The 26,185-nt window shown below is 45.7% G+C and overlaps 2 protein-coding genes and 1 long non-coding RNA gene across 10 annotated transcripts in view; 1 reads left to right on the forward strand and 2 right to left on the reverse strand.

Annotated features, from left to right (window-relative positions):
• The window catches only part of ANTXR1 (ANTXR cell adhesion molecule 1), a 268,335-nt gene that overhangs the window by 102,558 nt on the left and 139,592 nt on the right, over nucleotides 1–26,185 (reverse strand). The window contains exon 19 of one of the 3 annotated variants that reach the window (XR_014567576.1): nucleotides 14,729–16,598. The exons of the other annotated variants lie outside the window; for them this stretch is intronic. The gene's annotated coding sequence lies outside the window, so the exon portion shown is untranslated. Of the gene's footprint in view, nucleotides 1–14,728; nucleotides 16,599–26,185 lie in introns of those variants that run through there. 3 annotated transcript variants of the gene reach the window in all.
• The window catches only part of LOC310851268, a 204,054-nt gene that overhangs the window by 16,974 nt on the left and 160,895 nt on the right, over nucleotides 1–26,185 (reverse strand). The gene's annotated exons all lie outside the window — the stretch shown is intronic.
• GFPT1 (glutamine--fructose-6-phosphate transaminase 1) overlaps nucleotides 1–26,185 on the forward strand; it is a 43,891-nt gene that overhangs the window by 14,555 nt on the left and 3,151 nt on the right. For 2 of the 6 annotated variants that reach the window (XR_014567566.1, XM_083753250.1), the window contains exons 6-20: nucleotides 111–245; nucleotides 2,070–2,131; nucleotides 3,915–3,994; nucleotides 5,740–5,793; nucleotides 7,963–8,068; nucleotides 10,545–10,708; nucleotides 11,356–11,451; nucleotides 12,496–12,593; nucleotides 13,372–13,492; nucleotides 13,758–13,814; nucleotides 17,008–17,165; nucleotides 20,511–20,625; nucleotides 22,321–22,448; nucleotides 23,393–23,560; nucleotides 25,965–26,126. Coding sequence is in view for 4 of the 6 variants with exons in the window: in XM_083753250.1 (XP_083609376.1) it covers nucleotides 111–245; nucleotides 2,070–2,131; nucleotides 3,915–3,994; nucleotides 5,740–5,793; nucleotides 7,963–8,068; nucleotides 10,545–10,708; nucleotides 11,356–11,451; nucleotides 12,496–12,593; nucleotides 13,372–13,492; nucleotides 13,758–13,814; nucleotides 17,008–17,165; nucleotides 20,511–20,625; nucleotides 22,321–22,448; nucleotides 23,393–23,560; nucleotides 25,965–26,126 (1,704 nt within the window). In the remaining 2 variants the exon portion in view is untranslated. Of the gene's footprint in view, nucleotides 1–110; nucleotides 246–2,069; nucleotides 2,132–3,914; nucleotides 3,995–5,739; nucleotides 5,794–7,962; nucleotides 8,069–10,544; nucleotides 10,709–11,355; nucleotides 11,452–12,495; nucleotides 12,594–13,371; nucleotides 13,493–13,757; nucleotides 13,815–17,007; nucleotides 17,166–20,510; nucleotides 20,626–22,320; nucleotides 22,449–23,392; nucleotides 23,617–25,027; nucleotides 25,736–25,774; nucleotides 26,127–26,185 lie in introns of all 6 variants that reach the window. The other 4 variants (XR_014567567.1, XM_083753252.1, XM_083753251.1 and 1 more) reach the window with 4 other exon arrangements.

The raw sequence follows: 26,185 nt of genomic DNA on the forward strand, positions 1-26,185 counted from the left end.
GCTATGACACAAAAATAGTGTGTAGTAGATATTCCCTTGTCCATGTGCCATGTTCCATATTTCCATTGTTTTGACTAACACAAGTCATACTTTTAAAATGTTTTTTTCAGGAAAGCAAAGGTTATGAATTTGAGTCTGAGACTGATACTGAGACAATTGCTAAACTTGTCAAGTACATGTATGACAACCGTGAAAGTGACGATATCAGCTACACCACACTGGTAGAAAGAGTCATCCAACAGCTGGTAATTCTACATTTTTTCGTAAAATATTTATCACTCATAGGAGACAATATACCATTCTTATGTTTTGCCAGACCTTTTAATATGTTTCATGGTGAGGTTTCAGGAATTGCTTAGTCCATTGCTGGTATAGAGCAACCTGCTTTCTCTTGCAGCTGCTTTAGTCAGCAATGTAAGACATTCCTGCATTGCAGGGGGTTGGACTAGATGACCCTCTGGGTCCCTTCCAACTCTACAATTCTATGCAGTAGCACCTTAAAGACCAACTAAGTTAGTTCTTGGTATGAGCTTTCGTGTGCATGCACACAAGAAGTGTGCATGCACACGAAAGCTCATACCAAGAACTAACTTAGTTGGTCTTTAAGGTGCTACTGGAAGGAATTTTTTTATTTTGTTTTGACTATGGCATACCAACACGGCTACCTATCTGTAACTACAATTCTATGATAAGCAAAGAGCAAATGAAAGAGCCAGGATCCTGTTTGCAACAGTAATGTTAGTTCATAGCTTTTACCAAACTAGATGTAAGATAATTGACTAATTTAGAGAATATCCTGTGATACTCAGACTAGGGATAATGAGGAGGAGGAGGATAATAATAAATAATAATAATAAATTAATAATAATAATAATAATAATAATAATAATAATAATAATAATAAACCTCTCAGCAGCTTTTGTTATAGCCAGTCACAGTGTTGAAATCCTGTTCATCCAGATTGGTCTTGGGAGTCTTGGGTGTGTTGAAGGCGTTCTGCTTTATCCTATGGCCATTGACTTATACGGTGCCACAAGAGCCTAACCTGCCCCCTCCACATGCTTTCTAATGTCTGCATGAAACTTCCAGGAGAAATACATAAGGACACAAGAAAAGCAGATTCTAATCAGTTATCTGGAGATTTGGCTTGAGGTGTTGCCGGCTGTGACACACAGCTCCTTCTCTTGTTTCCAACTTCTCATCCCTCTTGAAATCCTGTAGATGGTCCTGGGTGGGTGAGGGCAAACAATCTGAGATCATATCCAGATAAAACAGAGCTGGGTAGGGAGATTGCCTGCTCCCAAACTTGATGGGCTGCTGGTCCGGAATGGGGCTACTTTGTCCCTGAAGAACCAAGCACATTCTCCTGGACATTGATGCTAACTGGGAAGGCCAAGAAAATAATGGTGGCACAAAGTGCATTTTACCAGCTTGGACTGTCTCACCAGCAAGAGAGGTTGGCTCTTGCCAGTCACGTTCAGACTGGACTATTGCAGTGCACTGTACCTGGGGCTGCCTTTTAAAGGTGGGTTCGAAATTTTTGACAGTGCAGAATGCAGTGTCCTAAATTTTGGGGGGAACTGGGTGGTAGGGACATGAGATAGTCCTACTGTATCAGCTGACCTGGTTACTAGTGCATTTATAATGCTGATTCTGACTTTTAAAGGCTTAAAGTGTTTTGTGTCCGAGATATTTGAAGGGCTGCCTTCACTTATGCCAAGCTCCTGGTGCTCTGAGGTCAGCAGCGGGGCTCCTTTTAATTTGCTGCCTCCAAAAGCAGTGGAAGCCAGAGAGGCAGCCCCACAGCTTTGGAATTAACCACTTGTTCATAGCTTCCCTAAAAGGTTGGTCTGCTTCTGCTGTTGGCTTTGATGATACTGTACTTTAGTAATTTTAGGTGGTTTCCCTGGTCTCTCAGTATACTGTTTCTGAGACTTTTAAGCTGCAATGTACTGTAAGCTGCCTTGAAAGAGTTTTCTCCCAAAGGCTGCATATTAATGTTCTAATTAAAACATTTAAATGATGTTAACTGAAAAAGTAAAGTGTTTGTTTGTTTGTTTTTCCACAAGGAAGGTGCATTTGCCCTCGTATTCAAAAGTGTTCACTATCCTGGTCAAGCAGTTGGAACCAGGTAAATACCGTCCCAGTAGTATGCTCTGTGTTTCTCTAGGTCAGTTTCATTATTTGTGCACCCACACGCTCTTTTTGATAGGCTATCATAGATATTAGTCAATTTTGAATTGGAGGAAATTCTATTTGCCATATCTATTATGCAACCTTATGGTATAATATTCCCTGTTTTTCATGTTACCTGCTGGTGCAAAAATATTCTCTTAGAAAAATGACCTCATTCTTTAATGTTATTTTCCTGCTATCTATGAAGTACCACAAACTGTTCAAAATTAGCGGAACAATTAACATCTTGACTGCAATGACTGTTTGGATTTTCCAGCTGAATCTGGGTAGTTAAAGTCATGTTTGCATGCATATCAGTTTTATAGCTTACTTGAAAAAATTGTGAGAATTGTAGTTTGTGAAGGGTCTGGAAACCTCTTTTTGAAAACCCTTTGCTTGCCTCACCCAGACCTGTAGTTCCCTTGGTTCCATTAGGTGAAAGAGGGACTTTCAAGGCAGTGATCTTGTTTGCACTTAACTGATCTCAGTGGTAATGACTTTTGAGTAAGCATGTCAGGGATCATCTGATATGTGTAAGACAGAAAAGTCCTCAGATGGTAATCAGTTTGGTTTTTTTAAGATTTTGTATCAGTTTGGTTCTTTTAAGGTTTTGCTTGGTCTGCACATCATTGCAGTCTCAAAATTCAGGGCTCTTGAGAGTTTGTCCCGCAGATTGTGAACTATAAATTCAGCTAGTCTGGGATGCTTTTAACTGCATTCTGTCTTGGCTTAAAAGCTGCCCAACTCTGAACTGTATAGATCTTGAGTTAGTGCTGTTTGCCATCTGCAGGCTATAATTGAGATCAGATTAGTGAGGGTTCCTCCCCCATCTTTTTTGTTCTGTGCAATTTTAAAGCTTGGATCTGTGTCCTGGTCTGACACAAACGCCCCACCCCAGGCCCATAACCCTGCCCCCTCCTCACAGGGTGCTTTGTTTGAACTTGCTATCTCCAGGCCAAACTTTCTCCCCCTTGGTTATATCCTTCAACTTGGCTGTGCTGACACTTACCGTATTTTTCGCACCATAGGACGCACTTTTTCCCCTCCAAAAATGAAGGGGAAATGTGTGTGCATTCTATGGTGCGAATGCAGGCTTTCGCTGAATCCTGGAGAGCCCCACCGCCAGCCCCACAAGCTCGGGGGACAGTGGGGAGGCGGAACACCGCCATCCCGCTGTCCCCCGACTTGGCTAGAAGGCTGGTGGAGGGAGAAGCCTGCTTCTCCCCGTCGCCAGCCCCGCAAACTCGGGGGACAGTGCTGGGCTCCCACTGCTTGCGGAGACTTGCCTGCATGCTGAAGCCTGCGCACGCTGAGCTCAGCGTGTCCAGGCTTCGCGGACCTCTCCGCAAGCAGCGGGAACGCTCCCGCTGCTTGCGGAGACTTGCCTGCATGCTGAAGCCTGCGCACGCTGAGCTCAGCGCGTCCAGGCTTTGCGGACCTCTCAGCAAGCAGCGGGAGCGCTCCCACGGCTTGCGGAGACTTGCCTGTTTGGGGGCTGGGGTCGGGGGAAGCTCGAGCTTCCCCTGCCCCAGCCCCGCTCCTGGGGGGGGGGAAATATTTTCCCCCCCTTTATTCCCCCCCCCCCAAAAAAAAAACTGGGTGCGCCCTATGGTCCGGTGCGCCCTATGGTGCGAAAAATACGGTAGCTAAGCTGCAAATGTGATCAGGCCCTCCAAAGGGAAGAATCGACGCAGATACCAGTGTTTATTGGCCATGACAGCTGGATGTCTTGTTTTCAGGAGAGGAAGCCCCCTGCTCATTGGAGTGCGGAGTGAGCACAAGCTTTCCACTGACCACATTCCAATACTGTACAGAACAGGTAAATCTCACAGCTCAAAGAATTTCTCAACTCATTTTCTTCTTCTTCTTTAATGCAAGTGTGGCAGAAGTGAGAAGTTTGGTACTATGTGCTCAATTAAAACAAAATTTAAAAATTCCTTCCAGTAGCACCTTAGAGACCAACTAAGTTTGTTATTGGTATGAGCTTTCGTGTGCATGCACACTTCTTCAGATATGCTAAATTAATACCTTATTAATATGGAGATGAGATGCTATGGGAGACTTCTAAAAAGCAAACCCTATTGTGCACTACATTCCTTAGTTGGATTTGGATTGTGGAAAGTGCAGAAAAATCTATTTCTTATAATGTTAGAAGTCATGACTCTGGGTAGGTGCTGGGCTCTCCTTCATTGGAGGTTTTTAAGCAGAGTTTGGATGACCATGTGTCAGGGATTCTTTAGGTGTGATTCCTGCATTGCAGGGAGTTGGGCTAGATGGCCCTTGGGGGCTCTTCCAACTCTACAGTTCTGTGACCTCCTCTACAAACTTGTATTGGCTTTGCAACAGCTGATTCATTACGGTTTCCCGAAACGAATCCCTGTGGTCCTAATTTTAGTGGAGGTGCTGTGAATCCGTGCTTAGAGATCCCACTTGGCCTCTTCTTCCCCAACTCTCACAAACCCTGTACTGTTCCTAGGGATTTCTGGGCAGAGGGAAGGAATGATTGTTAAATCATTCCACCCTTAGATACACAGTGAGCAGCTTGGTAGTAAGCGACTGCCCTCATTTTGCATAATATCACTATATACCTTGTGCACGTGGCACCTTAGCTTTCTGGTATGAAGACTGATCAGTATCTTCAGCTCGTCTTGTCGCCCAGCAGAACATCCCTGTGGCTTTAGGAATGTATTCGTTCCCTTTAACTGGAGGGCAACTAATGCTACAGTCCTATAGGCTTGCCTGAGAATTCCAGTATCTCCACAGCAAGGAGGTTAAGGGGTGATATGATAGCCATGTTCAAATATATAAAAGGATGTCACATAGAGGAGGGAGAAAGGTTGTTTTCTGCTGCTCCAGAGAAGCGGACACGGAGCAATGGATCCAAACTACAAGAAAGAAGATTCCACCTAAACATTAGGAAGAACTTCCTGACAGAAAGAGCTGTTCGACAGTGGAATTTGCTGCCAAGGAGTGTGGTGGAGTCTCCTTCTTTGGAGGTCTTTAAGCAGGGGCTTGACAACCATATGTCAGGAGTGCTCTGATGGTGTTTCCTGCTTGGCAGGGGGTTGGACTCGATGGCCCTTGTGGTCTCTTCCAACTCTATGATTCTATGATTCTATTCTATGATTCTAAGCAACCCAGGATAGGTGACTGGCTGAATACCGTCTAGCGAAGTTTGTGACTTGGCAGGGGTTTGTAGCTGGGTATCCTCCCAGCTCCAAGTATCTCCATGCTGATGCTTCACCTTTCCATGCAACCTGTCATTTAGTCATGTTATGAAGGTTTATTGGAAGTATCTATCTCAGGTGCAAATGCTAATTCAGGTATTCAAGTGGGACAATGGGTACAGGAGCCCTCTTCTGCTGCTGCAAAACAGCTTCATCTCGGCCCCATGGGACTGAAATTCGCAGGACTTAACACAGCTCAAAAAGCGCCCTGTGAACTGCACTTCCAAGCCAAAAGTCTGCCTTCTGCTTGTACCTAATTTTTATTTTAAATTGACATTGCTGAAGTTTCTCTTGTCAATGACACACTGAAGTTATTTTTTTCGTGTTGCACTTTCAGCCACACAACCTATGGATCATTCTATTGATGGAATATCCATTAAAATGGAGAAAGGTGCCTGAGACATAATTCTTCATTCGATGAGAAGTCCTGAAAATGAATTAAGACAATCACTTTCTCTTTAATGTGTAGCTGATCGCTTTCCATTTGAGAGGAGGGACCAGCTTCACAGGGTATAGTCTGCTACCATGTTCATTTGAGCAGAACTTTTCATTCCTTAGCCTGCTTTTCTGGGTGCAGAAGTGCATACAGAAACGGTGTTCTAGACTTTTGGTTGTCAAGATGTGTAACCTTGTTTGTTCAATGGAAAGTGATGGCAACATATTAAAGAGATGGCATTGGGGGCGGGAGATTCTGCATGCGAGAATCCTAATGGGGCTTTTCCACTTAACCAAAAGGTCCTCTGATCCCTCTCTTGCCTTCTCTGGTTTCTCTGCCTTCTGCTGATTTTGTTAATTTGAAACCAACATCCAGATTTGAGGATGTCTGACTTAACTGGAACTGGCTTTTTTCTTTTTTAAGTCAGTATCAACATGAGAGCCATGTTTTAATACTAAAATTTTTAATACATTTAACATTGGTGCTATCAAGTACTGATCTGAATACTAACAGTTTGCCAGTGGGTGGATAATCATGGTAAAAATGGGGGCAATGCCAGGAAAAATATGGTAGCAAATACAAATGTATCTTTGCCTTTAAGGAAGAGCTGCTTGTTCTGTGATTCACTGCTGCTTTAAATCATTTGTGTGCAAATGTTCTTCGCAGAACATGCCCATATTTTCAATAGCTCTGACTGTCAGGTGTCTTAAGGCTTCAATCCATCTTGTGTCCAATGGGAGCCATTTCCATAGTTTTAACTAGACAGTACAGTGGTACCTCGGGTTACAGATGCTTCAGGTTACAGACGCTTCAGGTTACAGATTCCGCTAACCCAGAAATAGTACCTCGGGTTAAGAACTGTGCTTCAGGATGAGAACAGAAATTGTGCTCCGGCGGTGCGGCAGCAGTGGCAGGCCCCATTAGCTAAAGTGGTGCTTCAGGTTAAGAACAGTTTCAGGTTAAGAATGGACCTCCGGAATGAATTAAGTTCTTAACCCGAGGTACCACTGTAAATGCTAAAACTATGGAGCTTGCTCCCACAGGATACAGCCATGACAACCAGTTTCGATGGCTTTAAATGAGGATTAGACAAATTCATGGAGGAGAGGGCTATTCAATGGCTGCCAGCCACGAAGGCTGTCCTCTGCCTCCGCAGTTGGTCCTTGGTATTTCTGACAATAGTGAGAGTCATCCTGAATCAATACTTTTTCAGGTACAACATGCTTGACTCTAGAGCAGCCTGTTCAAAATACGTTATTCACTGCCCCAGTCCAAGTTCTCCTAATGCAAACTACTCCAGCCAGCTCAGTTGTCTTCAGAAAAGGTATTCTGGCTCTGAGGTTTTGAGGGCAGCAGCCCAACACCTGTATTAGCTGCCTGTCCAGGGCCCACGTTGAATTCAAGTTTAAGAACACCTGATTGTCATCTATATATTTTTTTTAATTGACAAACACAGAACTAATTCCAAAAGGCTTGGATGTTGTGCATGCGGAATTGCTTAGAAATTGGCTAGTTTAAATCATGTTCTTAAGAAAAGCTAGACTGTCATTTTTACATGACAATCCCCACTCCACACCAAAAGGCATTCAACTGTTTCACATCCTTCATCCTTAATCAAAGCTGAGAGCCAGTGTGGTCTAGTGGCGAGAGTGTCTGACTAGGACCTGGGAGACCAGGGTTTGAATCCTCACTCAGCCAAGAAGCTCACAGGATGACCTTGGACCAGTCACTGCCTCCTAGCCTAACAGGGTTTTTGGCATAAAATGGTGATGCAGAGGAGCAGTTCGCCGGCCTCCCTGAGCTCTGTGGAAGAAAAGTAGGATATAAATGGAAGAAATAAAATAAAATTGCACAAGGCAGACTCCCTGGGAAAGCCTCCTGCCCAGCTCCTGTTGAAATGAAAAGGCAGTGGCATTGGTCTTGCCCACTTCCTTTCAGTGGTGCTTCTGCAGGAAATATTCCCGTGGACTATGCCAGCAACCTTTAAGAAAGTGAAGCTTCATGTTGGTACTGTGACTTGATGACTTGGGGTGAATTTTATCAATGGAATGAGGTGCCTTTGTTTGCTGTCTGTTGCTTTGTGCCCTCTTAATGGCAGCTAACTGAGCTCTCTTGCCTCCGCAGGCAAAGACAAGAAGGGGAGTTGCAGCCTTTCCCGGGTGGACAGCACCACCTGCCTCTTTCCTGTCGAGGAGAAAGCGGTGGAGTACTACTTTGCATCCGATGCGAGGTCTGTGGCCCCCGTGGAGTCGGCCAAAGTCGCCTTGTCCTTGGCTTCTCACAGCATGCACCAAGGAGGAGGTTGACTGCTAGGCTAATGCAGTCAGTGACAGGCCACCTCTCTTGGATGAAGGACCAGAGGGGAGAAGAGAAAGCGACTGGCATTTGTGTGTCACTTTCAAGTAGCATGTGTGTTATATGTGGCATAAAATGTTTCCTGACTCAACCTGTTTTGTAGACACCTTCAGCACCTAGCGTACTTCCAGTGGAACGGGAAATGGGTGTGAATCTAACAGGCCAGGTACTCTTGGTGTCAGAGCCTCTAAGGCAGGCTTCCTCAGCCTCGGCCCTCCAGATGTTTTTTGGCCTACAACTCCCATGATCCTTAGCTAGCAGGACCAGTGGTCAGAGATGATGGGAATTGTAGTTTCAAAACATCTGGAGGGCCGAGGTTGAGGGAGCCTCCTGCTCTAAGGCTTCTGATTATTCTAGAGCCAGCAGGGTATAGCTGGTAATCTGGGACCAGCTTGTTGATATTTTAAAATGCTATCCTGCCTTTCCTCCCAAAGGTGCCCAGTAGGGCTCATGACTTCACAGTTGTGTGGGTGTTTGAAGCTTTCCAAGTGGCCTCAGGTCAATTGCTATATCTCTGCCTAACATGTGGTGAGGAACCATATATGTTGTTGTCAGCTCCCTAGAGGGCGAGAAGGATGGCAGTTAACTTTCCTGTGCTAATAGCATCGCTGTGGACCGCAGCAGATGTTTGGAATATTTGCAAAAATAAATAAATAAAATTATTTATTAGCAAACCTGAATGGTTTCCTACTCCTTGGCAGTTCTGGGATCAGTTCTCCTGTAGTGTTTCAGCTCCCTTTTTACCCACTCACCCACTGTTTAATTTACTAAGCTTATCAGGCAGCCTGTTTGGTCCTGTTGAAAGAGGAAAGTGAAACTACCAAATGTCTAAGCTGCTTGGGGTGTATTCTGACCCCAACAACTTCTCAAAATAGGGTAAAGAACACCATAGCATTTTGTGTGTGTCATAAATTTCATTTTTATGCTATTATACCTCTTCAAAGGGATGCGGGTGGCGCTGTGGTCTAAACCACTGAGCCTAGGGCTTGCCAATCAGAAGGTCGGCAGTTCGAATCCCCACGATGGGGTGAGCTCCTGTTGCTCGGTCCCTGCTCCTGCCAACCTAGCAGTTCAAAAGCATGTAAAAGTGCAAGTAGATAAATAGGTACCGCTCCGGCGGGAAGGTAAATGGCATTTCCATGTGCTGCTCTGGTTTGCCAGAAGCGGCTTAGTCATGCTGGCCACATGACATGTAAATCGAAATGAGCGCCACAACTCCAGAGTCATCCGTGACTGGACCTAACAGTCAGGGGTCCATTTACATTTACCTTTTACCTCTTCAAAAGCAAAGGAATATTTGGGTGTGTAGTTTAATTATAGTTCTAGTCAGCCCAACTAAGTTCTACTCAAAGCAAAAGTATTAAAACTAATGAACCTCAGTCATGTGCTTTAACTTCAGTAGGTCAACTATGCGCAAAACTAGCATTGGATAAAAACCATGTTTTATGCAGGGTGTTCTGTTTTTGGGTACAAAACAACCCACAAAACGATTTCAGGGGTCTGTCGGAGCCCAGGCGAATATTTTACCCTAAGGGTTAATTCTGCTCCAATTCTGGTTCTTGATACAGGAGTTAACACACTCAGTGTACAAACCTGCTACACTGATTTCTTATTTGCAATGTTCATCGGGGAGGGGGCAGCTTTCATGCTATTTGGGTACATTAGACCCACTCCTTCTCTGAGCACAATATTTAGGCATCTTTTCTCTTTTCTTTTCAAGAGCTTACTGATAGATAGTCCAATGAGGAATTTAAATTAACATTGGGGGGGGTCAGGTCCAATTAGACCATGTTTTTGGAATTCACAGCCAATTAAATCTATTTTTTTAATGTTAAACGAATGTTTTTGTGTTCAGTCATGATCTTTGTTTCTAGCTGATCTTGAAAGGGCCTGTAAAAAAAAAGGAACAGAGTTAAATAAATGCAATAAAATTTGCACAAGAGCTGAAAAGTAGGTTGCAGTAAAATGATAAAGTAAGGATGTTAAAAGTGTTCAAGTTAATATGTAAAGTTGCAGACCTTTCATGGTTTTTTGGAGGGGAGGCTGTAGTTGTATTCCAATTCAGCATTGTATTATTTATCATCATCATTATTATTAGTAGTATTTCAAAGTTTATATAAAAATACAATAGGATCAGTCAGCTCAACTCTTATCTCAAGACTGGCATATCTACTCTTGCAAACACTCTGGTTCTAATATGGTTTCATTACTGGATAACTGGAGTCCAATTGTTTTATAATGTGCCTATTCAGTGAATCTTACAAGTTATTTGCCCTTAAGCATAATAGTCCAGATTCTTCTCCTTCTAGTTTCCATAGATGGAAGTTGAACCATTCTCTACTCTTTTACAGTGCAGTTATTGAGCACACCAACAGAGTGATTTTTCTGGAGGATGATGATGTGGCAGCTGTTGTGGACGGCCGTCTCTCCATCCATCGAGTCAAGCGCACAGCGGCTGATCATCCTAGTCGCGCTGTCCAGACCCTACAAATGGAGCTCCAGCAAATCATGAAGGGTATGTCTAAGTTGATAGTCAGGGCTTCTCAGTTTCAAGTGTGTGTGTGTTTGTGAAGATCCTTCCTGGAGATTCGTGGGGACACAGGCTACCTACTTGGAGGCTTACAGTTTTTTTTAAAATGGCACAAAATGGGAAATAGACAGGGAGGGAAGAGGAAAATCAAAATCAAAACTCAGGTAGTTTTGTTGTTCCTATCATGATCAGGTGGCACAGTCCAAGAGCAGGACTCCATCGGCTCTGCTGTTTCACAGTTGTAGTTTATGTATCATAACTGAATTGGCTGCGTTTTATTCTTGTCTTTACATTTCCCAGGCAATGTTATTTAGCCCATGTTCACTGTACTAAAATATTTATATATAAGAAGTTGCAATAATAATAAAACACCACATTCTGAAATAACGAACAGGAAAATATAAAAAAATTCTGCATCAGCAAAAAGGACAAAATTATATTAGTATGGCTACTAGTACTAGTGGATACATACTAGTAAGCAGGACATTTTTCAGCCAGAGCTCACCAGAACTCAGGTCTGACACCTCTCAGGTGGTCGCCATTGCCATCAACAGGTAGCTTTGTCAACAGAATAAACATTGCTGTGTTGTTTCCATCCAGTCTACATTTTGCTGCTGTTTTTTTTTTTTAAGGTAACTTCAGTTCATTCATGCAAAAGGAAATTTTTGAACAACCAGAATCTGTTGTCAACACCATGAGAGGAAGAGTCAACTTCGATGACTACACCGGTAACTAAGTCAAAAGCATGTCGATGGTGTTTTGGTTTTTGAGGCGCTTTTGCTTAACAAAGTACTGCTGATTAAGGGGGGAGGGGGCACAACAGGATGGTTTGTATACAGAGAAATTCTCTGCCCCTTTTGCCTTACGTAATGTAAGGATGATTCATAGAATTGTAGAGTTGGAAGGGACCGCAGGGACCATCTAGTCCAACCCCCTGCAATGCAGGGATTACAACTGAAGAATCCCTGACAGATGGCCAGCTCAACCTCTTCTCAAATATCTCCCATGAAGGAGAGTCCGCTACCTTCTGAGATAGTTGGTTCCACCATCAAACAGCTGAGGTAGACGTTCTTCCACACTATTCCACCTCTGCTTTCTGTTGATTGCATTTTGATGAGCCCGTTTCCCTTCTCCTCTGGGATGCTTAGTGGAACTGGGGGGTTTATGCTGCCACACTTGGTACTTGCCTTCTTCCTGCTTAGGAAAGTGTTTAAGGAGATGACATTTGCTTGACCCTACTGTGTACTGTAGGACGCAGGTGGCGCTGTGGTCTAAATCACAGAGCCTAGGGCTTGACAATCAGAAGGTCAGTGGTTCGAATCCCCGCAACGGGGTGAGCTCCCATTGCTCGGTCCCTGCTCCTGCCAACCTAGCAGTTTGAAAGCACGTCAAGTGCAAATAGATAAATAGGTACTGCTCCGGCGGGAAGGTAAACTGCGTTTCCGTGCGTTGCTCTGGTTCGTCAGAAGCGGCTGGCCACATGACCCGGAAGCTGTCTGCGGACAAACACCGGCTCCCTCAGCCAGTAAAGTGAGATGAGCGCCGCAACCCCAGAGTTGTCCGTGACTGGACCTAATGGTCAGGGGTACCTTTACCTTTACTGTGCACTGTAGATGATGAGAGGAGGGGAAACTCTGACATTCCTCTAAATGAACAATATAATTGCTGAAGTCTTAGTTGAAATGTCTCTTATGTTTTTCCTTGAGTAGTAGTAGTAGTTGTTGTTATTATCATGTTAAATACCAAAACCTTTGTGTCTACATTTATAATAGTGAATCTTGGGGGTTTGAAAGATCACATCAAGGAGATCCAAAGGTGTCGACGTCTCATCCTAATTGCTTGTGGAACAAGCTACCATGCTGGAGTTGCAGTAAGTGGCTGACTTTGGGTTTTCCTTTTGAGTAGCATCTCAAACTCATTGAACAAATTAGTAGTGCTGTGATCCTACGATGACGTCTGTGAAGCTATGGAAAGTGGATGCTGATAGGTGAATGCGGCTCTTTTATGGCTCCTTGTAACTGTGACCCTCCTTGTAGCATCATTTCATTGGTCTGTTTGGTTCTGCAGATGGGAGGCATATCTCACTGAAATTACCTACTGGGTCATTAATTCTTAACTGGAGCAGGGAAAGACATACTCAGTAGAACACGTAGGTGACAACTCCTAGGGACTGAGGTCCCTTCCCCCTTCCCGAATAAAATATTGGAGGGGGCCGGCCCCCTGCAAAGTTGATGGGTATTCAAATGGTGTGCATGTGCCGCGTCATGAAATTGATTGTGCCCCCCCCCCCAATATTTTATTCAAGTTGGTACCCCTGGTTGAACATTTGGCATGTTGGGAGTCTTACCAGAATTGGAAACTCACTCCAGTTCTGATGTAATAAATCACATTTTCTTTGAGGCCTGTATAGTTTATTTTGCCTATGAGAATATGTTTTAATGATGCCGACCTTGGACCCTCTTTTCGTTTCTTGCACTGAAACTGAAAAGCCAAAATGACACCTCTTGTCCCTGCACACTTTCTCTCTCTTTAAATGACACAAAGATGGAGAGTGGGAGCAGGAAGTGTTCCCTCCAGAATCTGCTGCACTGCTTCATGGGCTGAGGAGTACGTGACTTCCCCCCCTTTTCTTTTCTTTCCTTTACCAGACACGTCAAGTTTTGGAAGAGTTGACTGAATTGCCTGTCATGGTAGAACTTGCCAGTGACTTTTTGGACAGGAACACTCCAGTCTTCAGAGATGATGTCTGCTTCTTCATCAGCCAGTCAGGTACGGACGGGTCTTTGGCCTGGGAGCAGTGCTGGGCAGGTGGCAGGCCAAACTGAGACCAGTAGGTGGCTACCGTTGGCTAGGCTCATGACCTTTGACCTGGCGTGCTACCAAGGAGGGAGGTTTAGAATCCTGTAGAGCCAGGAGCCACCAAGTCCAGTCAGGATTCTCCCGGCTGGAGCTCTTAGCACATGGTACTTCTTGGCCATTGCTCATACAAACAATGTGTGTTTTTGTTTGTTTGTTTGTTTGTTTGTGTTTTTAGAAGTAATGAGTTCGGCATGCTTAGAACCAGACATGTGCAAGTTATCCGGGGCAAAATGTAAGAGTTTCAAAACAAAGGACAAACCCTGTGTGAATGTAGTGAAATGCAGCCTGAATTTCATGCCTAAAGCTGAGTTTCAAATATAAGCTAAAAATTAAATCATGTGGATACATATTTATTAATTATGTGTTTGTGATATTTATCTCTATCTCCCGCCTTTTCCTCAGTCCGGGACTCAGAGTGTGTCTTACACAAATTAAAATGACACAAATAAAATGCAAAAAATGAAAGTGGTTAAAAAGTAATTAAACTAATAGAACTAAAACAATATTATTATTATTTTAAAAAATCAGGTGTATAGCTACACATTACTGAAGGACCCTTTCTACTTTACCAGAATAGTAGTTTTGACTATTTATACCAGGGGTCAGCAAACTTTTTCAGCAGGGAGCCGGTCCACTGTCCCTCAGACCTTGTGGGAGGCCGGACTATAATTTTTTTTGGGGGGGGGGGATAAACTAATTCCTATGCCCCACAAATAACCCAGAGATGCATTTTAAATAAAAGAACACATTCTACTCATGTAAAAACACACTGATTCCTGGTCTGTCCGCGGGCCAGATTTAGAAGGCGACTGGACCAGATCCGGCCCCCGGGCCTTAGTTTGCCTACCCATGATTTATACTATAATATAGTATAAGTAAAAAGGGGCTAAATAGCCCAAACTGTTTTTTATAATCACTTCCAGCACCGCTGCTGCATTGAAAATGAAATAAAAAAAATTCCTTCCAGTAGCACCTTAAAGACCAACTAAGTCAGTTCTTGGTATGAGCTTTCGTGTGCATGCACACTTCTTCAGAAGAAAGCTCATACCAAGAACTGACTTAGTTGGTCTTTAAGGTGCTACTGGAAGGAATTTTTTTTGTTTTGACTATGGCAGACCAACACGGCTACCTATCTGTAACTTGAAAATGAAATGTTACTGTTCAGATGAAATGGCTGAAGCCTGGGCACTTTGGTTTGCCAAAAAAAAAAAAACCTTGTTCTGTGGAATAAAAGCTACAAACCAATTGTAGAATCTTCTGCCCTCCTGGACACATGAGTTGTATTGGGTAGTCACAAACAGCAGATTCCTTGCAGGGTTTCCCATCCCTCTGGGGCAGCCTTCACCGACCAGTGCCCTCCAGATGTTGTTGGACTGCAACTCCCATCAGCCCCAGCCAACACAGCTGATGGGAGTTGTAGTCCAACAACATCTGGAGGCTTCTTTACCGCACAGTGATTTCTTCCTTGGCCAGGGGAACCGCTAGAATATATTTTGAGCGTAGAAGGCGCCTCTTAGAGTGCTCCCTGCTGACCATAGTGATAGTAGCCGGCCAAAGGAATGGTAGGCATTGGCAGTCAGCAGGCTGGGGATTTGACACCCTCTGCTGGTGATTTGCAGGCATGCCTGTAATCTTCTTTGCCATGCACTTGGTATTTCTGTTGTTTCAGCATTTTCAGTGTAATAATATAATGAATTCTCTAAATTCATAAGAAGTAGTTAGTAGTTTGAGTTGTTTTATGAAAAACAGCTGTAATTATGTCCTGTAGTTTTAACTCCATACACATAACACACAGAGCCATCTAGACAGATCAGTCTAGATTTGCTTGAGTGCCAGTGGAATATATGAATGGTTCATTGGTAGGGAGATTTCTTTCCAGAATGTATTGCTAAAAGGATTTGGAATCCTGTAGATATTTGCCCAGGTTCCCTTCTTTACTCTTGCCCTTTGTATCATTCCAAAAACAGTGTGCAATTTTGGTATTGCTTAAAATGAACAATACCCCCTCAGTTTGCCTTCTTAACATTTGGCTGCTATTCTCTTTACAATATCTTGTCCGGTTTATTTAGATATTTTATAGCTTGCCTTTCTGCATCTGGGTATACTCCAGGCAGCTCACATAAAGGAACAAGAACAAATCATAAAATCCAGATCAGCAATAATATGTTTTCCCTAGCTAGTATTGTGTTGTAATGCAGCTGTCTTCTGTTCATGATGCTGAGCAAAGAAGTGGAAGAACTAGAGTTCTTCAGAGAGCACTGCTGCTTTGCTTAGGTCTGTGGTTTCTCATCTATGGTGCCTATCTGCAGCAGCAAAAAAAAAAGTTAATGCATTTCTAGGCTGCATCAACAGAAGTTGAGTGTCCAAATCAAGGGAAGTTATAACAACACACTATTCTACCTGGATCATAGCTGTCAACATTTTTTAAGGGAAATTCCCTTATTCCGAATAGGATTCCTCGCAAGAAAAGGGAAAAGTTTGACAGCTATGGCCTGGAGTCCTGTGTCTAGTTCTGGACACCACAGTTTAAGAAGGATATTGAAAGCTGGAAGGTGTGCAGAGGAGGATGACCAAAATGATAAGGGTCTGGAAACCAAGCCTAATGAGGAACAATTGAGGGAATTAGGTATGTTTAGCGTAGAGACGCTAAACATATAAGGGATGCGGGTGGCGCTGTGGGTAAAACCTCAGCGCCTAGGACTTGCCAATTGCATGGTCGGCGGTTCAAATCCCCACGACGGGGTGCGCTCCCGTCGTTCAGTCCCAGCGCCTGCCAACCTAGCAGTTTGAAAGCACCTCCGGGTGCAAGTAGATAAATAGGGACCGCTTACCAGCGGGAAGGTAAACGGCGTTCCGTGTGCTGCGCTGGCTTGCCAGATGCAGCTTGTCACGCTGGCCACGTGACCCGGAAGTGTCTGCGGACAGCGCTGGCTCCCGGCCTATAGAGTGAGATGAGCGCACAACCCTAGAGTCTGGCAAGACTGGCCCGAACGGGCAGGGGTACCTTTACCTTTACCTAGCGTAGAGAAGGCTGAGAGGTGATAGGATAGCCACCTTCAAATGTCTGAAGGACTGTCACATAGAAGGTGGAGCAAGCTTGGTTTCTGTTGCTCCAGAGGGTAGGATCCAGAGGGTAGGATCCAGAGGGTAGGATCTGAAGCAGTGAATTCAAATGACAAGAAAGGAGATTCTGATTAAACATCAGGAATGACTTTTTGATGGCAAGAACTGTTGGACAGTGGAACAGTCTCCCCTGGAAGGTGTTGGACTCTCCTACATTAGGGGTTTTTAAGCAGAGGTCAGATGACCATTGCTCAGGGATTTTTTTAGCTGTGATTCCTGCACTGCAGGGGGTTGGGCTAGAATGATTCTGTGCCCTCCAGGCTGAGCATTTCCTGACTCTGATGGTGTCTGTCTCTCTGCAGGTGAGACAGCAGACACCCTGATGGCCCTACGCTACTGCAAGGAGAGAGGAGCCCTGACTGTCGGAATCACAAATACTGTGGGGAGCTCCATATCTCGCGAGACAGACTGCGGGGTTCACATCAATGCTGGGCCAGAGATTGGGGTTGCCAGCACCAAGGTAAGGGTTCCTTGTGTCATCAGAGGCACTCACACTTGGCACCCATAAAGCTCAGTCCAGTCACGTAGACTTGCATATCTTGTAATACATGCATCTGTTCTGAATCCTAAGCTGTATTGCAGGGGGTTGGACTAGATGACCCTCAGGATCCCTTCCAATTCTACAATTCTGTGATTTCTCAAGGAAGAGGGGAAGGCATAGGGGTTCTTTCCCAGTTCATCTACAGTCTGCAGAGGGTGTTTAGAAATACCCACATTTTGAATACAGTGGTGCCCCGCAAGACGAACGCCTCGCAAGACGGAAAACCCGCTAGACGAAAGGGTTTTCCGTTTTGGAGGCGCTTCGCAAAACGAATTTCCCTATGGGCTTGCTTCGCAAGACGAAAATGTCTTGCGAGTTCCTGCGGGGGTTTTCCCCTCCCCCCCTTTTCCTAAGCCCTAAGCCGCTTATCAGCTGATCCTGTAAAAGCCGCTAAACCGCTAATAGCGCTAATAGCGCTAATCCGCTAAGCTGTCAATGGGCTTGCTTCACAAGACGAAAAAACCGCAAGACGAAGAGCCTCACGGAACGGATTAATTTCGTCTTGCGAGGCACCACTGTAGTTCCCTCCAGGTTGCGTTAAGTTGAAAGAGGCATAACTTCTTACAGAAATCCTCATTTGAAGTGCAGGCACACAGCCCCCACCCCTTTCCCAGCTATTATTTATTTGAATTTTTAGCTGCTTGTTACCCAGAAGCCTGCAATCGACTTACAATATATTTATTAAAGCAAGCATTAAAATGTTAATGCATTCATGCAAAAACACAGTGCATAAAAATAGACAAAGCAGCCCCCCGTAACAGGAAGCACGGGAGTTCCCATGGGGCTCCCAAGGCTTGCGCACAGCAGCCTGCAGCCCGAAACCTGGGGAGTGTAGCGGAGCGCACCCCGGGCTTTGGGCAGCTTTCTGCAAGCCTTGGGAGCCCGGCGGGAACTCCGGCGGGTTCCCAAGGCTTGCGGATAGCTTCCTGATAGCTTCCCCCCCCCAAAAAAAACCTAGGTGCACCCTATGGGGCGAAAAATACGGTAAATGTTAGGTAATCTCTTGGTGTATATCATTTCCATGTGCATGTATAACTCAACAACTTTTTGTATTAAATTATTCTTTAAAGCTTTCAAAAAACATACCATTAACACCCAAACATTGGAAGAGTCTTTGAGCAGTGAATAAGGCAAGATCCCAGGTGATGGGATCTCTCCCTATCTCAGTAGATTCCCACCAGGGCTTCCTACATCACCAGGGTTTGTTGTGCGAGCTGCTGCTGCAGCTGGCCATTCTGCACTCTCCCCCCTCCCTTCCGCAGACCTCCAGGCTGTAGATCCCCTTAAGAACACCTTTAAGAGCCTTCTGAATCAGGCCAATGGCCCTCCTAGGCCAGCATCCTATTCTCACAGTGGCCAGCCAGATGCTTGTGGGAAACTCGCATGCAGGATCTGAGCACAAGAGCTTTTATCTGTCCTGAATCCTCACAACACCCTTCCTCGGGGTGGGGTGGGGGGGTCAGAGAGGGTTCCTGGCAAATACCTCAATATTTCCTCAAGGTGATTGAGCTGCTTCCTTTTCCCCTTAAAATTTGAAAAGAGGCATTTAACAAAGAACGAGCCTTGGCCAAGATTTGTATGCCAAGGCGCCTGCTGCTTTTTCATGGGGAACGTGCTGCAATATTACATGAGCTGAGAGGGTCTGAATTCACTTGTTGGAGCAATCAGGGTATTCATTGCAGCTGAGAGTCCAGCTCATCTTTAGCCTGCATTGGCATTTTTGAAAATATTGGTGTTCCTTTCCGCGAAGCCAGTTAAGAACTTGAGAAACTGTTTCTTAGGCTGTTGCAGAGACCCAGGTAAGGAGCCACTGTTCTGGTCCAGAGGCACTGGAGCCTGGGGTAACCTATGGCAATGAGAGGGGAGAGTGCCACTGGACCAGATAGCAGGCAAGGATCAATGGTTCCTAGCCACCATGGCTATGTTCTGTCTCCATTGCCAGGCAATATACCACTATTTGGCCACTGTGAGAACAAAATGCTGGACTAGTTGGAAAGTTATTAACTGGGTGGGGTGATGGTCACCCAGACCTTCCTGGTCCAAGCACAGCACTCTGTCCTCAGCATCTGCCTGCCCAGGTCTGGGAGGAGTATAAACCTGTCTTTTTGTTTCAGGGGCGCTATTTTTTCCTGCTCATGCTCCCGAGCATGTTGGCGGCATCCCAAAATGAGCAGATGTTACACATTACATTCTCCCCCCCCCCGCCCCCATTTAAGACTTCATTTCTGGAATATGTAATCACCGTTTAGGATAAAGAATCGAAGTTAACTCAGACAATGCTTTCTGGAGGAAACTATTGATAAACTGAGAAGGCAGCTGATGGAAATTGTCAGACAATGACAGGCCTTTTTCAAGTTGCAGTGGTGGAACCTCCACACTAGAGTCAATACTTAGGAGTCAATAGACAGTAGCTCCTCTAGATTAATAACAGTTTGAAATCAGTGCTTTTCCCTACATCTTGCCATCTAGTGCTCTAGATACTGGGGTGCCCCCCCACCGGTCTCTAGAAACAAGGTTCTTCCAAAGAGGGATTTGGATTTAGGGCTGGACTAGGATGCACACCCTCCCTCCGATGCAGACACACACATTTCCTCCTTAGCCTTTCTCTGCATTGAGCATACCCAGGGTCTCAGCCTGCTCTTAGTCGCTGGGTTGGTTCTGTTGTTTTCTCTCTAATCAGGCTAGAAGGAAAAAGGAGAAGATTGCAGGGCCTGCCCTTTTCCGTCAGCCTTTAGACAGAGTTTAGACAGAATTCAGGGTATTGACTGGCTCCCCCCCCCCCCCGCCCTGACACTTTCCTGCCTAAGGATGTGAAGATGTACGAGTGCGAGTTGTGCCTTGGGTGCAGGATCTCTGCCTCTGCCCAGGCATGAACAACAAAATTACAGAGCCTCCAGCTGTAAGGACTGGCCACACTCAGCTGCTCCCTTATTCTTACTCTCCAGATTAGCTAGGGTAATTGTTGTCGTCAAGTACGTTTGAGAGTGGCCAGACTAGATGCCTGGTATAAGCTTGACCTGATGGGTGGTGTCCCTTTGCTGTTAGCTGGAGGTAAATTGAATAGTTCCCTTGGATTTGGAATTTTGGATTTCTCACTGGAAGACCCAATCCTTTCTGGTGCTTAGGGGCTGGGCTGGGTTTGTGCCAGGGTCAAGTGGGATAGTGAAGCCCCCACTTTTATACCAGCAGCTTTCAGGTGTGAGTTTTGGGCAGCTTGCAGCATCTTGGCAAGCATATGCACAGTGATGTCCTCTCTTTCCGCAGGCCTACACAAGCCAATTTGTGTCGCTAGTGATGTTTGCGCTCATGATGTGCGACGACAGGATTTCCATGCAAGAAAGACGGAAAGAAATCATGCGAGGCCTCAAGTTATTGCCAGGTGCGTGCGGGCGCTCAGAGGTGTCATGACAAAATGTGATTCTTTGAAGGAGAACAGCAAGGCGAGGATTGACTCAACAAGGGTAGTGGGACCTCTCACTTGCTTCCTGGTTTTGTGCGAAGCTGGGAGATTTGAAGCAGCAAGGATCTCATCCAGATCAGGTCCCTCACTGCTACATAGCCTGCATGGAGCTGCCTTTGAAGCTGGAGTATTCTCTGATGCTCCATTCTTGGTTAATCCACACTAGCTACCAATCCATTTTTAGGCGTAGTTCAAAGTGCTGGTTATTAAACAGTTTTGGAGTAGGATCTTTGACAGGCTGCCTCCTGCTGCATGAGCCTGTTTGTCTGCTGCACTCTTGCTGGAGGCCTTCCTCTGCAAACTGCTGCCATTGGAAGTCTGGGCTGGGTTGATTGGCAGGGCCTTTTTGGTTCTGGCACCCAGATTCTGGACCTCAGGAAGCCTAGTTAGAATCATAGAATTGCAGAGTTGGACGGGACCCTGAGGGTCATCTAGTCAAACTCCTTGCAATGCAGGAATATGCAGCTGCAACCTTGACATTGTCAGCACCACACTCTAACCAGCTGAGCCCCTTTCTTCGTGGTGACTAGTGCTCTCTCTCTTTTGCCAAGCTTTTGGTTGTGGTTTTTGGCTCATTGTTCATCTTACTGTTTTGATTATATTTTAATTGATGAAATTTGTCACTTTGGGGGACTAAAGATGGTTCCCCCCTTTTTTATTAAAGATTTTATTGGTTTACAAAAGTATGAGCAATGTCTCTCTTTTTTTCCAAGTAACATTTTTACAGGTCAGTTTCATTTGTTGAGACATTAGTGTTATATTAGGAAGAAAAGGGGGAAAGAGGTGGAGGGGGAAAAGGGGAGTGGGGGTGGGGTGGGGTTGTGATGTTTCTATTTTGCTTAATGTATGTGGGGTTTGGTGTCAGCGTCGCTTGTGCAGGTTCTCTGCTATTCACTTGTGTTCCTTTGGTGGTGAGAGAGGTTGGCCTTGGCCATGGGTGTGGTTGTTCGTTTGTGATTGCGTGTGGTGAGCTTTGTTTTCATGTGTGAGTGGGGTGGGTGGGTGTTTGGATCAGGTTAGCCATATTGGTTCGTATGCTGTTGGTGGATATTTGTCGTCGTCTTGTTGGGCTGTGTATGTGCTAAAGGGGAGCCATACTGGGGTGAAGGCGTCTGCTAAAGATGGTTTTATAAATAAAATAAACAGATGAGGTCTGTGGGTAAACTCTTCAGCTGTATAAGATGGGCTTGTGCAGAAATAATCAGTTGCGTATGAAAGTGGAAACCGTCATATCTTCAAGAGAACAAAACATATTTGTTTAAAAGCCACATCAAGCATTGCATCAGTGTATCTTGGTTCTTTATTGTCACATCCTCAAATGTGGATCACTTTATAATTTACGAGAACAGGTTCCAGAGTTCTGTTGGAGGATTTAGGAAAACCACCTCTCACCTCTTTTCTTCGGTGCTAATGAAACCCCAATAAAAATTGGTGGGTCCAGGTGACGGTTACTTTTACTCTCTGAAGATCCACTGATTCGTGCAGTTTTCAATACAGCATTTAAATACCACATTGAACATTGTTTCCAAAGTGCATGTAAAGCCATTTCTAGTGTGATTGCAGATTGTTAACCTGCGTGATAATATGTTGCTTCCCTCTTGCTACTTGCGATAGACTTGATCAAAGAAGTCCTGAGCATGGATGATGAAATCCAGAAACTGGCCACAGAGCTTTACCACCAGAAGTCAGTCCTCATTATGGGCCGTGGTTATCATTATGCGACATGCCTGGAGGGCGCTCTGGTAAGAATCCCCATTTCCTAAGTTAATGGAAAATAAGTAATGGAAACTCTGTGTGTTTTTAATTATTTTCATTTTTGTATTTTTGTTATTTTTTTCTTTTTTCTTTTTCTTTTTTATTGTATTACTATTGAAAACTTTAATAAATATTCTTTAAAAAAAAAGAATCCCCATTTCCTTTAATAATAATAATAATAATAATAATAATAATAATAATAATAGGCTTATCCATCATTATTTGTGTTCCAGTTTGAGGGTCAGACTTGAAAATGAGGAAGGGCATTTTTAAAAGCATGTCTCTAGTCATTATAACTGCAAAGAGAGTGTTTAAAGCTGCTGTCCACAACCTGCTGCCCTCCAGATGTTTTGACCAACTCACATCAGCCCCAGCCTGTATGGGAGTTGTTAGAGTCCAAGTGAACTGGAGAGCACTGGATTGGGGAAGGCTATTTTAAAGTGTATGGGCAACCCCTGACAACAGAAAGAATCCCAAATGGACTGAGAAGGTTTTCTAAAGGTCAGAAATGAAGATGGGTTTTAAATCAGGCCTGCAAATATTGTTGTCTGCTAAACCGAACGCAGCTCAACAGCCGTCTCCTGTAACCTACCAAGAGTTTTGCAGTTCTCATGGTAGTTTCTTGTGTTTCTGCAGTCTGGGGCAGGCAGAAACTGGAGGGTTTTGGAGTCACTATCCACAACTGTTGGTTTGCTTTTGGCTTGGTGGAGCATCTTTCCCCCCAAAGAGCTCATGGTGGCATGCATGGTTGCCCCCTCTCATTTAATCCCCACAAGAACCCTGTGAGGCAAGTCGGGCTGAGAGGCACTGACTGCCCCCCAAGGTCACCCAGCGAGCTTAATGGCTGAGCGGGGATTTAAACCCCGGCCTCAGGAGGATCTTTGTTTTAGAGAGAGACTCCATGGACTAATGTGTTGCACCTTCTCTGCAGAAAATAAAAGAAATCACCTACATGCATTCGGAAGGCATTCTGGCCGGGGAGCTGAAGCATGGGCCCCTTGCCTTGGTCGATAAACTGATGCCTGTCATCATGATCATCACGAGGGATGGCACATACACCAAGTGCCAGAATGCCCTGCAGCAAGTCATTGCCCGGCAGGTGAGTTCAGGCAAGAAGAGACAGAACCCAGCTCTGCTCCACAAAGTCCCATCTTTGTTCCTCCTCAGGGATAAAGGATGAGGCACTAGAATTGGCAGTGCCCAAAGGTATCGAGGTGGGTGGTGGGAAAGAGGGATCCGTTTCCTCTACCCCTCAATCCTTGGTCTAAGGGTTTCGTTCACCTCTTGCTTGTGTGTGAATTCCAGGTTGGAATGTGGGATCCTCAGGCCCCTTTTGAGGGGTCAGGGTAGGGTCACAGCCAAGGCTGCTGGCATTCCTCAGGCAAGATTTCCTCCTTGCACAGCCAGACAGTTTTACTTTTATTATTTATTGCATTTATTTCCTGCCTTTCCCCAAGGAGCTCAGGGTGGCATACATTCTTCTCACAACAACCCTGTGAGGTAGGTTAGGCCAGTGGTGTAGCGTGGGTTGTCAGCACCCGGGGCAAGGCAAGTAATTTGCGCCCCCTAACCCGCACGCCTGGCACCCCCCCTCCACAGTGGGCGGCGGCTCGGATCGGATTCGCACAGCGTAGAGAGAGAGTGAGTGAGCCAGGTAGGGGCAGAGAGCTGCGAGTGCGAGCGCCCCCCCCCCAGACGTTGCGCCCGGTGCGGCCAGCCCCCCCTGCACCCCCCACGCTACGCCACTGGGTTAGGCTGAGAGGCCTGAGATCGCCCACTGGGAATTTGAACCCTGGTCTCCCTGGTCCAACACACTAATCATCACCACTGGCTCTTCTTGCCCTCTCCTGCATCTGCTCAGTTGCCTAGAAGTCTTGCCTGCTTAAGGCATGGATGGGCAAGATGAATATCCAAGATGCTTGGGAGGGGGCGTTCCTCTTTGAAGCTGAATAGCTCTTTCCCCTTTACAGATGTTTCTAGGGGACAAACAACTGCATCTGTTCCCGTGCTCCCCCCGCATTTATGTATAAATTTCTGCCCCATATTTCTGTCAAATGGGAAGCCTGATCGAAGGGAGCTGTGCAGTGTCTCTAGCTTTTTATCTCCTGCCGTTCAACAGCTCAGGAGGCACTTTGACCTCCGCCAGCTCTAATGCTAGAACTGAGTGGCAGTGCCTGGAGCAGTGGAGAAAAGGGGTGAGGGAAGAAGCGGGAGGGCAGCACCTCTTCCAGCCGAGAAAACGAGGCTCTGAACCTGAACAGGAGCTGAAAGAAATAGCCATTTCCAATGGTGTTTGCTTCTCTGTCCCTTGAAGACTTGCCTCCTGGCTTTCTCCTCTTATGATCTTCTCCAGAGTGAAACGAAACTAACCACATCTGCTCTCTCCTGTGTTTTCCCTCAAGAGTAACATAAACCAATAACTAGGGAGATGGTAAATAACTGAAAAGTGTGTTTCTTGACTACGCACATTGTTTTCATTGGGGGCGACAAAAGTGGCATGTAGCAAATGAAATGGCAAACACCCGCTGGTTCCAGGCTGAGGCCCTCTTCAACTCCTTACAGGCAGGGCTTGTTGCATTCAAGGCTCCCAGGCTTCCGTTTCTCCCTTTTTTGGTGGGAACCAGCCAGAATGATGACGAGGAGAGTGGCTCCCAGACTGGCCCCATCTGGCCAGCAAGCAGAAACCACCTTCCAGGCTGGCTGTTGTGACACCTTTTGAAATCTGCTGGCGCAGCCTTATTTCATTTGTGGGAGAAAAGCACTTTTTCAAGCTCTTTGTGCCTTGATTCAAAAGTCTGAGAAGACAACAGAGTTCATGGGGCAGGATTGGTGGGGGTAAAGAGACAGCCGTCCCTCCTAGCTTGGTTCCCCCCCTCCCACACAGGACAGGGGCACAGCCAGAGCAAAGGAGACTGGCTTGCGCTGCTCTCTGGGTACCCATGTTCCCTCCAGCCTGCCTGCCTTCTTCCTGGCCCAGGAGCAGGGTCAAGCAGTGGCCCAGCCCAAGTGATTTGCCCCGAGTTTTGCTCAGCCACGCTCTGTGGCGTGGTGCCATCTGCAAAGCAGGTGCAGGAATGCTGCTAGCAGACACCAGTGTGACGCTTGCAGGGGGGAGAGATTGAGATTGCTCTCCTCTGTCACAGTTTGGGGTCTAGCACTCCAAGACCTGCTTGCAGCAGCTGTAAAATGGCACCCCACAGCAGTTGGAACCCACAGGTGTCAAAGAAAGCTGTGAAGGTGCAGTAAATCATACCCTGAAGGTGGTGGTGGAGGAGCTCCTCCCCTGTTCTCCTTCCCACAGGCATGTTGCCAGGACAGTGTGATTCTTCTGGCCTGCCATTTCCCTATGGTGCCTCGGGGCAGAGGAGACCTCTCAGCCTTTGCCTCATCTTTCTCTCAAGGGTGTGGAGAGACTGAACCTAAGAGGTGGATGGAGGCCTCCTAAGTTTGGGAGTGGAGAAGGGGCTGCCCCACCTTTTCCTTTACGCTTGTGCTCCTTGCAGGGCCGGCCTGTTGTGATTTGCGATAAGGAAGATATTGAGACCATCAAAAACAACAAGCGAACCATCAAAGTCCCCCACTCTGTGGACTGTCTGCAGGGGATCTTGAGCGTCATCCCTTTACAGCTCCTGGCTTTTCATCTTGCGGTACTCAGAGGCTATGATGTAAGTACCACACTTTTAAAGATCACCTTTAGTCCTTCAGTGAACATAAGGAGAGCCTG

This window comes from Podarcis gaigeae (assembly GCF_964106915.1).
Source record: "Podarcis gaigeae genome assembly, chromosome: 8".
In the NCBI taxonomy this organism is placed as follows: domain Eukaryota; kingdom Metazoa; phylum Chordata; class Lepidosauria; order Squamata; family Lacertidae; genus Podarcis; species Podarcis gaigeae.